Source organism: Chiloscyllium plagiosum, chromosome 5 (genome assembly GCF_004010195.1).
Source record: "Chiloscyllium plagiosum isolate BGI_BamShark_2017 chromosome 5, ASM401019v2, whole genome shotgun sequence".
Taxonomy (NCBI): Eukaryota; Metazoa; Chordata; class Chondrichthyes; order Orectolobiformes; family Hemiscylliidae; genus Chiloscyllium; species Chiloscyllium plagiosum.
The window spans coordinates 21,406,710-21,421,776 of NC_057714.1; the positions used below are offsets into that span (position 1 = coordinate 21,406,710).

Genomic DNA, 15,067 nt, shown 5'->3' on the forward strand with positions numbered 1-15,067 from the left:
TCGTAGTACTGGGAGTAATCCAGATATTACTACCCTTGAGGACCTCCTTTTTAAATTTCTGCCTAACTCTCTGTAATCTCCCTTCAGAGTCTCAACATTTTCCCTTCCAATGTCGTTGGTTCCAATGCAGACAATGACCTCTTGCTGGCCCCTCTCCCCCGTGAGAACATTCTGCACCCTCTCTGAGACATCCTTGATCCTGGCACCAGGGAAACAACACACCATTCTGCTTTTTCTCTGCTGGCCACAGAAACGTCTGTCTATACCTCTGGCTACAGAATCCCCTAACACAATTGATCTCTTGGAAGCCGACGTACCCCTCGTTGCATTAGAGCCAGTCTCAATACCAGAAACTTGGCTGTTTGTGCTATGTTCCCCTGAGAATCCATCACCCCCTACATTTTCCAAAAAGACCCTGGTTCAGTTCCCGCCTCAGATGACTGTCTGTGTGGAGTTTGCACATTCTCCCCGTGTCTGCGTGGGATTCCTCTGGGTGCTCCGGTTTCCTCCCACAATCCAAAGATGTGCAGTCAGGTGAATTGGCCATACTAAATTGCCCGTAGTGTTAAGTGAAGGGGTAAATATAAGGGAATGGGTCTGGGTGGGTTGCGCTTCGTCAGGTCGGTGTGGACTTGTTGGGCCGAAGGGCCTGTTTCCACACTGTAAGTAATCTAATCTAATCTAAGGAATCTAATCTAATCTATTTGAAATTGGTAGTTTTAAGGTACTTTTGCTGAAAAGTAGCACTCTTCATTTAAACGTTATAATGATTTTAAGAAAGTCTGTGCAAATCTTTTTGCCTACTTCGGATGGTATTGGGTTAATACTTTATTCTGAAGTAGGGCAGAAGGAAAGTCCAAGTAGGTAAGATCTCCTAAGTAATTTGGAACATCGTAACATATTCTCTGTTGCTCAATATTGCAGTGTGCTTTCAGTATCATCATTTTTCTTTCTTCTATCAGTGCTGACCTGACTAGATGCTGCAAAGTGATGTAAACGAATACATATTAGTATCATGGGCCTTTTTGTGGTAGATGGTATGGTCCCCTTGGTGCCTGTATAAAATGGCTTTGGGACATCTTTGTGTTGATCGTCGCTCAACCTCACCGTTTGAAGCTGTTGATTTCAGTTTGTGCAGGATATTCATTGTGGTTGAAAATTGGATTGCAGACTAGTATTTTTCATGTTGGTAAATACTTTACCAGTCAATATCTAGGTAATTGAAATTCTTTTGATTAATGTTCTGATTTTTTTTTTTACTGACTTCCATGATATGTGAAAACTTTTCCTCATCTATTCTTTTCACTTTTTCCAAAGGTCAATAACAACCAAAATAATTATTTTCAATCTTTCATTCCACTTGATCTCAAACCACGATTGTGCTGGTTCGATCAATTTATCCTACATTCTAAAGGTACATGGACAGATATTTGTCTGGTTGCAACCAGACAGTGATTATAAATACTGCTTAGTATGCAATGCTGTTATATAGTGTGGTGGGGCATAAAACTTGCAGTCAATCTGAAACCACACGTCTTCTGCTTCTGCCCAAGACAGTTGTATTTCTCACAATATTTTCTTTGCTTCTGCTCTGATTTCTACCGCTAATTTTTATCATAACTCTGATTTGTGGTGTCCATATCTTAGAATTGAATTGACATTCATCTTCTGGTTGAGCAGTATCTGATTTACTTCTTGCTGCATTACACTTTTCTTTTCAGTGAAGGTTTCTAATTTCACATTTGTGATATGGAGCTTTTCTCTGTCTTGTGTTTTGATTTTTTTTATAAACATACTTTTAATTTTATTACTGATTTGTTCTTGTGGAACTATAATAAAGTCTATATAAAAATCCAAAATAATGTATCCTTGTATGTCAGGTCTCCTGCCTACATATCAATCCTGTTCCATGTGCTTAGGATTTTATTGACCTTATTATAGTGAGCTAACTTCCCAACCTCAAATAAAGCTAGCTCCGAAAGCTCTTGCTCATTGTAAACAACTCGATGGATTCCTTGACACTGTAATCACACTAAAGCATGTCATTTCATAGTTATCAGTCACAGCTATCTGACCAAAAGCTTCAGAACTCACCTGGGCATTTGCCAAAAGTTAGAACTAATCTGGAAAAGATTACAATTCTTTTCTCTCCTGAGCGAAATAAAGAAACATACTTTTGGACACCTCTAAATGAAGGGATTAATATTTATTGTGTGTATATGAGTGCAGGTGTGGATGGAGTGATCAGATATCTGCTGACTGGCACAAACAGAATGTCTGAACTATTTTCAAGGTTGGGCTTCTCATTGACAAATTTGTCACCACTAAACAACCTCTGGCAGGCCTCTTGCCAACCATGGTGGGAGCTTAAGGAAGGGTCATGTACTTTATAACCAACAAATTATGTTGTCAGCCAGCTAACTTTAGTTTTGTAAATTGCATGGACATTCACATCTGGGTTCTTGGAAAGTTCCCAGGATTGTGTATTGTTGATAAGCCTCAAGGGCATGTTCTCTAACCACTTTTTGTCTTAGCATTATCAGTCTCACATTTCAACTTGATAAGAGCTCCCTTTCCTCTTTGCATTCCTGGATTCATCACTATCAAGAAAAGGTTATGATCCTGATGAAGGAGCGTCGCTCCGAAAGCTAGTGTGCTTCCAATTAAACTTGTTGGACTATAACCTGGTGTTGTGTGATTTTTAACTAAGAAAAGGTTGCTACTTTAAACTTTGTCTTTCTGATGGAAATTAAGTGTTGAGAGTGTTAAATGTCATATGATCGTTCAAAATAATATTGAGCACTTTTCCACATGTCTACGCCCGAAATCTGTAATGTTAGCATTAATGCTCAATGCTTCAAAAAATGCATTTACAGATAAACATTGCTGTTTCACTTAAAATGTAGTTACTCAATTTATTTTTTAAAAAGTATGGACAGTGATGATGTGTGTGAGGTGATTTGTGTAAAGTTGATGAATAGAGGCCCAGGCTAACCGAGGTTATTCATTTACTGAAGATAAAATAACAAAAAAATATAATTTTAAGAATTTACTATTGCATATAGTAAACTCAGCAACATTCCATTTTTTTAAATAACTAACCTGCTTTTTCAATCCAATATTTTATTTCTCACATTTTTTTGCTGTACGGTTCTTTTAGTACACTCTACTAAATTAATGCCAAGTCGGTCTGGAGGTGAACAACACTCTGTTGGTACGAAAAGAAATGGTTTTTGTTTTGTTCTCTGAAGGTCAAAACCACTGAAGTGAAGAAACTTGAAGTGAGATGACATAGATTCTCCTTCAGTTAAAAAAAAAACGATCGTTCTGGAATATGTTGTGCATCAAAGAAGAATATAAAGTCTTACTCGGCGCAGATTGTGTTCTTCTTTGCTGAGATGAAATATACTATTAGCTACTGTTGAAGCAATAATTTCACAGAAAGTGCATTGTACAATAGTCCAATTTGCAGTTCATCACTGTTTGCTAAACTAAGCATTTTTTGTTTTTTTTGTTATTGAATTGTGCATGGGGTCCACTAAACAAATGTGAATCAAGCACACATCTCTCTGGATATCGATTTTAGGGAAGCAATTAAGAAAATTGCAAGAGGGGCTATATATGTAGATATGTCAGCTGTTTTGTTGAAAGCAGTAAAGAATATTTTAAATTTGTGATTTTGTACAATCAGAAGACATAGGAACTGAAGTCAGCCAATTGGTCCATCCAGTCTACTCAGCCATTCAATAACATTATGGTTAATCTGATAATCCTGAAGTACATTTTCCTGCCTTATCCCCATAATCTTTGATTCCCTTAAGGATTAGAATTCTGTCCATCTTAACCTTGAGAATACCTAATGACCTAGCCTTGACAGTACTCTGCAGTAAAGAAGTCCATAGATTCATTCCCTCTGCGAGAGGGATGACATGGTGGCTCAGTGGTTAGCACTGCTGCCTCACCGCACCAAGGACCCAGGTTCAGTTCCAGCCTTGGGTGACTGTCTGTTTGTGTGGAGTTTGCACATTCTTCCCGTGTCTGCGTGGGTTTCCTTGGGTGCTCCAGTTTCCTCCCGCAGTCCAAAAATGTGCAAGTCAGGTGAGTTGGCCATGCAAAATTGCCCGTAGTGTTAGGTGCTTTAGTCAGAGGAAAATGGGTCTGGGTGGGTTGCTCTTTGGAGGGTTGTTGTGGAGTTGTTAGGCCGAAGGGCCTGTTTCCACACTGTTGGGAATCTAATCAGAAGAAATTACTCCTAATTTTTGTATTACACAGGTGAACCCTTATTCTGAGATTACATCTCTGGTTCTAGAGTCTCTCACAACATGTCTTGTCAAAATGCTAAGAATCAGATGAGGTCTGAATAGTGCCATGTACGATTTTCATAAGATCTCTTTATTTTTATATTTCATTCCCTTTGTAATAAAGGCTAATAGGATGGAAGACCAGTGCTAACCAGCCAAATGCAGACAATGCTGATTGGAGAAGAAAGAGCCAGTTCTGATTAGGTTTTTTAGCAGGAGGCAGTGTAATTTTTGGAGGCTTCAGAAAACTGCAGTTGTGTTTTACTCTCCAGTTTCTTGTCCATTTTTTGAATTGTTGAACATTCTGGTAAAAAGAATCCTAGCGTGTAAAAAAAAAAGTGAATATTTTTAGGAGTCTGCTGAAACTGTTTGCATCAATTGGTGACTCTGGAATTCATGCAAGATACTTGCCTGTAAGCATTTCATGGAGGCCTGGTATCTGTTGTTTGAAAATATTTATTGAACTAGCAAATTAAAATTCTATTTTTGTTCTAATTTATCCCTTAACTGTGTCTGTCTCAGTGGGGGTAATGAATGCATTTTAGATAGTAAATATTTAGATTATCTTTTTGCTTATTTGCATTCTGATAAAATTATATTAATAAATTGTCAATTTTGGTTAAGTTTAAATTTGGTGTTCAAGATGATTCTGGTTTAGAACATTTGGTTAATTTGAAAGGTCATAGGTTTAATTTCACTGTGTTGTGAATCCAGTTATAGCGATGTTGATTTGCTTTGGCTTGCTGTCCTGGTGTTGTATTAATGTCCATAAAACCAATGAAAGCAATAAACTGCCACAGAGACAAATTTTAAGTCTTCTCAGGAAATAGGGGGACAGGTTCCATATTTAAAGATATGGGAAGGTTGACTTTACCACTAATTCCACTTTAAAGATTGAGACAAAGATACTCTAAATAGCTTATACTGGATTATCAATATAGTTTACTTTACATCCTACATGTTGAATATCTAAAAAGAATTTAAGATGGATTTAAAGCATGCACACATTTAAAGTGGAATCAAGTTGTAACTGTGCTTGATTGACTAATACTATTGCATGGCATTTAGGAAATACAGGACTGAGTATTTACTGTCCTTACAGTAGTCACTGTCTGCATAAGTTACTGTTTGAATATTATATTCTATAGGAATGAATACCTTACCATAATGTAATTTAGAATCAGTTCTTATTCAATATTCATAAGCCGTTATACAAAAAATTATCTTCTTGTGAGCTCACATCTAGATAACAATATCTTAGCAATTAGAATCCTGAGTTAATTCTAAAAATTTGATTCTGCAGTAATTGACCCTTTAGATATAAGACCATAAAACACAGGAAATAGGAACAGAAGGAGGCCATTGGCCCCTTGAGCCTGCTCCGTGATTCAATAGGATTATGACAGATTCAATATTATTCTTCACCTCCCTTTTCCCATAACTCCTGATTTCGCTGATCAATCAAGAATCTGTCTCAGCCTTAAGTATGGATCCATATAGCACATAAAGACTCTTCATTCCAACTCATCTGAGCTGACCAGGCATCCCAATCTGATTTTGTCCCATTTGCCAGCATTTGGCCGATATGCCTCTTAACTCTTCCTGTTCATAAACCCACCCGATGTGTTTGAGATGTTATAATTCTACCCAACTCCTCCTCCACCTCTTGCAGCATGTTCCATGCACGCAGCCACTTCTGTGAAAAAGAGAGCCCTCAGGTCCTCCTTAAATAGAATTAAGGAGAATCCAAAGGGTTTTTACAAATATACTAAGGACAAAAGGGTGACTAGGGAGAGATTAGGGCCCCTCAAAGATCAGCAAGGCGACCTTTGTGTGGAGCCACAGAAAATGGGGGAGATACTAAATGAGAATTTTGCATCAGTATTTACTGTGGAAAAGGATATGGAAGATATAGAATGTAGGGAAATAGAGGGTGACATCTTGCAAAATGTCCAGATTACAGAGGAGGAAGTGCTGGATGTTTTGAAACAGTTAAAAGTAGATAAAACCCCAGGACCTGAACAGGTGTACCTGAGAACTCAGTGGGAAGTTAGAGAAGGGATTGCTGGGCCTCTTGCTGAGATATTTGTATCATTGATAGTCACAGGTGAGATGCCGGAAGACTGGAGGTTGGCCACTGTATAAGAAGGGTGGTAAAGACAAGCCAGGGAACAATAGACCGGTGAGCCTGACCTCAATGGTGGGCAAGTTGTTGGAGGGAATCCTGAGGGACAGGATGTACATGTATTTGGAAAGGCAAGGACTGATTCGGGACAGTCAGCATGGCTTTGTGCGTGGGAAATCATGTCTCATAAATTTGATTGAGTTTTTTGAATAAGTAACAAAGAAGATTGATAAGGCAGAGCGGTAGATGTGATCTATATGGCCTTCAGTAAGGCATTTGACAAGGTTCCCCATAGGAGACTGATTAGCAAGGTTAGATCTCATGGAATACAGGGAGAACTAGCCATTTGGATACAGAACTGGCTCAAAGGTAGAAGACAGACGGTGCTGGTGGAGGGCTGTTTTTCAGACTGGAGGCCTGTGACCAGTGGAGTGCCACAAGGATCGGTGCTGGGCCCTCTACTTTTTGTCATTTACATAAATGATTTGGATGTGAGCATAAGAGGTAAAGTTAGTAAGTTTGCAGATGACACCAAAATTGGAAGTGTAGTGGATAGCGAAGAGGGTTACCTCCGATTACAACAGGATTTGGACCAGATCAGTCAATGGGCTGAGAAGTGGCAGATGGAGTTTAATTCAGATAAATGCGAGGTGCTGCATTTTGGGAAGCAAATTTTAGGAGGACTTATACACTTAATGGTAAGGTCCTATGGAGTGTTGCTGAACAAAGAGACCTTGGAGTGCAGGTTCATAGCTCCTTGAAAGTGGAGTCGCGTGTAGATAGGATAATGAAGAAGGTGTTTGGCATGCTTTTCTTTATTGGTCAGAGTATTGAGTATAGGGAGGTCATGTTGTGGTTGTACAGGACATTGGTCAGGCCACTGTTGGAATATTGTGTGCAAGTCTGGTCTCCTTCCTATTGGAAAGATGTTGTGAAACTTGAAAGGGTTCAGAAAAGATTTACAAGGATGTTGCCAGGGTTGGAGGATTTGAGTTACAGGGAGAGGCTGAACAGGCTGGGGCTGTTTTCCCTGAAGCATCGGAGGCTGAGGAGTGACCTTATAGAGGTTTACAAAATTGAGGGGCATGGATAGGATAAATAGACAGTCTTTTCCCTGGGATCAGGGAGTCCAAAACTAGAGGGCGTAGGCTTAGGGTGAGAGGGGAAAGAGATAAAAAGAGACCTAAAGGGCAACTTTTTCACACAGAGGGTGGTACGTGTGTGGAATGAGCTGCCAGAGGATGTGGTGGAGGCTGGTAAAATTGCAACATTTAAGAGGCATTTTTAGTGGGTATATGAATAGGAAGGGTTTGGAGGGATATGGGCCGGGTGCTGGCAGGTGGGACTAGATTGGGTTGGGATATCTAGTCGGCATAGACGGGTTGGACCGAAGGGTCTGTTCCGTGCTGTACATCTCTATGACTCTATGACTCTAAATCTTTCCTTTTCTCACCTTAAACATACACCCTCTAGTTTTGGACTTCCCCAACACTAGGAAAAGGACTGTGGGTATTCACCCTATTCATGCCCCTTATGATTTTATAAATGTCTATAAGGTCACCCCTCAACCTTTGACGCTCCAGTAAAAATGCTGCAGTCTATTCAATCTCTGTCTCTAACTCAGACCATCTAATCGCAGCAACATCCTTGAAAATGTTTTCTACACCCTCTCAAGTTTCACAATATCCTTCTTTTAGTAGAATGACCAAAATTGTATGCAGTATTCTAAAAGTGGGCCTCACCAATGTCCTGTACAGACACGATGCCCCAACTGCTATACTCAATGTTCTCATCAATGAAGGCAATCGTGACAAATGCCACCTTCACCACCATGGCAAAAGTGAGGACTGCAGATGCTGGAAACTAGAGTTTAGATCAGAGTGGTGCTGGAAAAGCGCAGAAGGTCAGGCAGCATCTGAGGAGCAGGAAATCGACATTTCTGGCAAAAGCCCTTCATCAGGATTCTGATGAAAGGCTTTTGCCCAAAACATCAATTTTCCTGCTCCTCGGATGCTGCCTGACCTGCTGTGCTTTTCCAGCACCATTCTGATCTAAACCATGCTTTCACCACTATGTTTACCTGTGACTCCACTTTCAAGGAATTATGCATCTGCATCCCGAGGTCTCTTGGTTTGGCAATGCTTCCAGGGTCCTACCATTAACTCTATAACTTCTATCCTGGTTTGCCTTAACAAAATGCAATACCTCACATTTATCTAAATTAAACTCTATCTGACAATCCTCAGCCCATTGGCCCATCCAATCAATGTCCTGTTGTACTCTGAGATAATCTTTTTGGTGTCATCTGCAAACTTATGAACCATATTTCCTGTATTCTCATCCAAAGCATTTATATAAAGTGACCAAAAAATATATTCAAGGACTCTTTTCCCACTTTCACTGTGGCAAGAAATTCCAAAGACACTCAACCCTCTGAAAGAAGAAATTTCTCCTCATCTCTGCCCTTGTAATATTTTTTTTAATCTTTTATGACCTTTTTAGTCCTCCTTTGCTGGACTTTGAATTTATCCAAGTCTTCGGGCTATCACTGACTTTTACCACCTCATATACTTTTTCTTTCAACTTCACACTATCCTTAAACTTTCTTGATTAACCTTTTTTGGTTTATCTCTGTCTTAGAATTTTTCTTCCTTACTGGGATGCATTTTTGTATATTCTATCCTGTGATAATTCTGCTGGCTTGGTACCTTCTGGGGATAGAATATTACATTACCAGGCCAAATCTACAGCTGGCAAAATTCTTTAAGTTCCTTTGATAATCTTAAATTTCTCTTGGATGAACTTTTAAACTGACCGGTTTAAATTGTTAGGATTTCCTTGCCAGAGTTGAGGGGGTAAATACCATAAAATCATCAACAGGACAAAATCATATGGCTTATTAAAATTATTAGACCCTTTTAATATGATCATGGCGGATTATTTGAAATCATAGCCATAATCGTAGATTACATTGATGATAATTTTTGATGAGAAAGCATGGAATACGTGATTCCCTCTGCAGCTCCCATCCAGGAGCCAATTTATAGCCTAAGGCTATGCCACAACTTCCACATAAAGGTCAGTCCATAGTACTGTGGAAACAAAGTAATCAGAGCTCATTCTGCACCCTGCAAGTAATGATTACTTCACAATTGATGAAAAATAATGGGCTAGATTTTCTGAAGAGTGGCAATCACATGCAGACTGTCACTCTGCTGATTGCTACTCAACTCCCTTTCCTTTCAACGGAAGAAATGCTCTGCATTTCTAAAGGACTATACTGGTCAGGACTCCTTCAGAAATGCAGAGCCCAGCTGGTGGAGGAGCAGAGATTGGGTTCGATGGTGGGGGAGAATAGTGTCAGGTTTCGACTGGTCATGGGAAAGGATATCAGGAACTTGGTAGGGATGATGTTTGAGTCCTGCAACAGAATAAGTTAAAGAGAAATGCTCTGCATTTCTAAAGAACTATACTGGTCAGGACTCCTTCAGAAATGCAGAGCCCAGCTGGTGGAGGAGCAGAGGTTGGGTTCGATGGTGGGGGAGAATAGTGTCAGGTTTCGACTGGTCATGGGAAAGGATGTCAGGAACTTGGTAGGGATGATGTTTGAGTCCTGCAACAGAATAAGTTAAAGAGGAGGACCTCAAAGGTAGTGACCTCAGGATTACTACCAGTGCCACGTGCTAGCCAGCGTAGAAATGAAAGAATAGGCAGGATGAACACATGGCTTGAGGGATGGTGTAGGAGGGAGGGGTTCAGATTTGTTAGACATTGGGACCGGTTCTGGGGAAGGTGGGACTGTTACAAAATGGATGGTCTACATCTGAACCAGACTGGAACCAATATCCTTGGGGGAGTTTTTGTACTGCTGTTGGGGAGGTTTTAAGCTAATGTGGCAGGGGACTGGGAACCAGAAGAGAAAACAAGTAGGCAGCAAGGTGGAGACTGGAGACTGTAAGAATCATGAAGATAGCATTAATAAAGGAGAGGCAGCAAGCAAATGAACACAAAAGAACTGGTGGCCTGAAATGCATCTACTTTAATGCAAGGAATATAGTGTGTAAGGCAGGTGAATTTAGGGCTTGGATTGGTGCCTGGGAGTATGACATTATTGTGATCACAGACTTGGTTGAAGGAAGGGCATGATTGGCAACTAAATGTTCCAGGATATAGATGCTTCAGACAGGACAGGGAGGAAAGTAAAAGGGGGGTGGTGTGGTGGAGTTGCATTGCTGGTCAGGGAAGTTATCACGGCTGTGCTAAAGGAGGACACTATGGAGGGCTTGGGTAGTGAGGCATTATGGGTGGAGCTGAGAAATAAGAAGGGTGCAGTTACATTGTTGGGGCTGTATTACAGGCCTCCCAACAGTGAGTGTAAGGTAGAAGAACAAATATGTAAACAGATTATGGAAAGATGTCGAGGCAGTAGGGTAGTGGTGATGGGAGATTCAAATTTTCTCAACATTGACTGACTGGGATACTCTTATCGTCAGAGGTCTGGATGGGGTAGAATTTATAAGAAACATCCAGGGGAGTTTTCTAGAGCAGTTTGTCAATAGTCCGATGAGGGATGGGGCCATATTGGATCTGGTATTGGGGAACAAGCCAGGACAGGTGATAGAATTTGTGTGGTGGGGGATTTCTTTGATAACAATGACTATAATTCTGTAAGTTTTATAATACTTGTAGATAAAGAAGAGAGTGGTCCTAAGGGGAGAGTATTAAACTGAGCGAAGATATTGCACGATAGGCTTGTCCCATTGAAGGCAAAGGATAGGAAAGGCAAGATTCGTGAACCGTGGATGACAGGAGAAATTGTACGACTAGCCAAGAGGAAAAGGGAAGCATACGTAAGGTCTAGGCAGCTAAGAACAGAATGGGCCCTGGAGGAATTTCGGAAGAGTAGGACAAGTCTTAAATGAGGAATCAAGTGGGCTAAAAGGGGTCATGAAATAGCTTTAACAACCAGAATTAAGGAACATCTCAAAACATTTTATTTTTATCTAAGAAGCAACTGGGTAATCTAGAGAAAGGATTGGTCCACTAAAGGATAATGAAGGAAGGCTGTTTGTCAAACCTGAGAGAATAGGTGAGATTCTGAATGATTACTTTGCATCATTGTTCACTGAAGAGAGGAATATGATGAATCTTGAGATTAGAGATAGAAGTTTGATTAGTCTGGATCACATTGACGTAAGTAGGGAAGATGTGTTGGGTAGGCTAGAGATTATTAAGTTAGACAAATCCCAGGACCAGATGGGATCTATCCCAGGTTGCTGAGGGGGGCTAGAGAGGAAATAGCTGGGGCCCTGACAGATATCTTTGTGGCATCCTTAAATACCGGTGAGGTGCCGGAGGACTGGAAGGTTGCTCATGTTGTCCCCCTGTACAAAAAGGGTAGTGGGGATACTCTGGGTAGCTACAGACCAGTGAGCCTGACGTCAGTGGTGGGAAAGTTGCTGGAGAGGTTACTGAAGGATAGGATCTATTTATATTTAGATAAGAATGGGCTTATCAGTGATAGTCTACATGGTTCTGTGCAGGGGAGTTTGTGCCTTACCAACGTAATAGAGTTCTTTGAGGAGGTGACCAAGTTAATAGATGAAGGAAGGGCTGTTGATGTCATATACATGGACTTTAGTAAGGCATTTGATAAGGTTCCCCATGGTAGACTAATGGAGAAAGTGAAGTCCCATGGTATCCAGGGTGTTCTAGCTAGGTGGATAAAGAACTGGTTGAGCAACAGGAGACAGAGAGTAGTAGTTGAAGGGAGTTTCTCGAAATGGGGAAAGGTGACCAGTGGTGTTCCACAGGGTCAGTATTGGGACCACTGTTGTTTGTAATATACATAAATGATCTGGAAGAGGGCACTGTTGGTATGAACAGTAAGTTTGCAGATGACATAAAGATTGGTGGAGTAGCAGAAAGCATAAGGGACTGTCAAAGAATATAGTAGGATATAGCTAGACTGGAGAGTTGGGCGGAAAAGTGGCAGATGGATTTCAATCCAGACAAATGTGAGGTGATGCATGTAGGCAAGACTAATTCTGGAGCGAATTATACAATGAACGGAAGAGCCTTTGGAAAAGTTGATGTGCAGAGAGATCTGGGAGTGCAGGTCCATTGTACCCTGAAAGTTGCTGCACAGGTGGATAGAGTGGTCAAGATGGCATATAGTATGCTTGCCTCCATTGGATGGGGTATTGAGTATAAGAGCTGACAAGTCATGTTAAAGTTGTACAAGACATTGGTTCGGCCGCATTTAGAATACTGTGTGCAGTTCTGGTTGCCACAATACCAAAAGGATGTGGACGCTTTGGAGAGGGTGCAGATAAGGTTTATGAGGATGTTGCCCGGTATGGGAGATGCTAGCTATGAAGAGAGGTTGAGTAGGTTAGGTTTGTTTTCATTAGAAAAAAGGAGATTGAGGGGTGACCTGATTGAGGTTTACAAAATCATGAAGAGTATAGACAGGGTGGATAGAGACAAGCTTTTTCCTAGGGTGAAGGATTTAATAACGAGAGGTCACGCTTTCAAGGTGAAAGGTGGAAAGTTTAAGGGCGATACACGCAGCAAGTACTTCACACAGAGGATGGTGGGCATATGGAACGCGTTGCCAGCAGAGGTAGTAGAGGCAGGCATGGTAGATTCATTTCAGATGCATTTGGATAGATGCATGAGTAGGTGGGGAGCAGAGGGATACAGAATTTTAGGAATTGGGCGACAGGTTAAGACAATAGATTCAGATCGGCTCAGGCTTGGAGGGCCGAAGGGCCTGTTCCTGGGCTACAAATTTTCTTTGTTCTTTGTTCTAAACAACACCCAATACATGGGATAAAAATGTGTTTGAGAGAAATACTTTTTAACAACCATAGAGTACACAATGAGAAGCACAACAGCAATAGCAATAGCAGTGCCCATCACAACTGGTCCGTGCAACATTCCTTGCACTGAATATGATAGACAGGACCTAATGGCAGAATATGCACAATTTTGAGGTCTTGCTCCTATTTTCAGAATATATAACAGCAGCCATGAATGCTCAATGGAGATAAATTCCTTTCTAGATTAAGACTAAATATTTTGTGACACATCAGCACATATCAAATCAGGGAGTCACTTTATTTACTACAGCTACAAAATAAAACACGACATTCATGTGATAAGGTAAATGTGGAAAACCTTTTTTTTTAAGTGTTCTCCATTTCCACTAAATCACAACTTTAGTGTGTTGGCACCATTAGTTCCAAAGTTGATACAACTGATACTTGGGTTGCAATATATGTCAATTTTATATCCTTTGTAATGATCTTACAGCATTACATAGCCTGTAGGTCAGGCTGCATGTATCACAATATACCTAAAATATATGATAAACATATATTGCTAAAATATGCTGATAATTTTCTGTCGACCAATGCTAAAGTGCTGGATTTTAATATTTTTTTCTTTTTGAACATTGAAAATCAATTTTAGTGGGTGGTGATGATATGAAGTTCCCAAGACCTGCGTTTTGGACTGCATGCACGTTAGCTGCCCTCTCGCCTGCCGCAGACATGGGGAATTACAATAAAGGTAATTTCAAGAACGTTTCTGCTTTCTCATATTGTACATTCTGTGTGAACGGAAGATGTTCATTGTTTTGTGTAGTGACATGAACACTAACGACAATGTACATAGCACGTGTTCTTCCCTTTGTGAAATTCCTCAGTCTGGAAAGTTTGAATGCAGATTTCCTTTGCGAAGGGATCACAAGTTTGATTATTAAATCTGAATAAAATTTAATGTCTAAAGTATTTACTTTGAATTGTTGAATTAATCAAAAGTGAAATTATGTGGAGAGGGTACAGAGGAAACATATGAAGGTGTTGCCAGGAATTTGAAGGATATGGAATGATTCTATGGTGTGGGGTTGTTCTCTTTGGTACATGGGAGGCTATATTTATTGAGGTATATATTGTAACACAATACTTAAATAATATGGATAACGAAGATATGATTTTGCTGGAAGGAAAATCACTAGCCAGCAGAATAGATTTAAATAATCATTTGGTAACACAGAGCTTGATACACACTTTATTAAAATTTTGCACTTACAGTCATCAGAACAATTTACAAGAATACTGCTGCAAAGGAAACGTTTAACCTGTATGAAAGAAAAGTGCTGATTGGTTGGTAGGTGGATTCTGAGTGATACAGAAGCAGAGGAGAATGCAAGTTAATGATGACTGAGTGTTAAATACATAGTTTTGTTTAAATTTTGAACCAGGCAGTTTGACTCTACTTAGCCAAGGCTTTCGATCAGTGGTGCTGGAATAGCGCAGCAATTCAGGCAGCATCCGAGGACAGGCAAAATCGAACAGAAGCAGAGGAGAATGCAAGTTGATGATGACTGAGTGTTAAATACATAGTTTTGTTTAAATTTTGAACCAGGCAGTTTGACTCTACTTAGCCAAGGCTTTCGATCAGTGGTGCTGGAATAGCGCAGCAATTCAGGCAGCATCCGAGGACAGGCAAAATCGATGTTTCAGGCAAAAGCCCTTCATCAGGAATAAAGGCAGAGAGTCTGAAGTGTGGAGAGATAAGCTAGAGGAGGGTGGGGATGGGGATAGAGTAGCATAGAGTACAATAGGTCAGTGGG

At 40.4% G+C, this 15,067-nt stretch overlaps 1 protein-coding gene across 5 annotated transcripts in view; it reads left to right on the forward strand.

The window, feature by feature from the left end:
• LOC122549745 (zinc finger protein 385D-like) overlaps positions 1–15,067 on the forward strand; it is a 1,019,967-nt gene that overhangs the window by 463,884 nt on the left and 541,016 nt on the right. For all 5 annotated transcript variants that reach the window (XM_043689686.1, XM_043689685.1, XM_043689687.1 and 2 more), the window contains one exon: positions 13,903–14,001. In XM_043689686.1, coding sequence (XP_043545621.1) covers positions 13,903–14,001 — 99 coding nt within the window. The remainder of the gene's footprint in view (positions 1–13,902; positions 14,002–15,067) is intronic.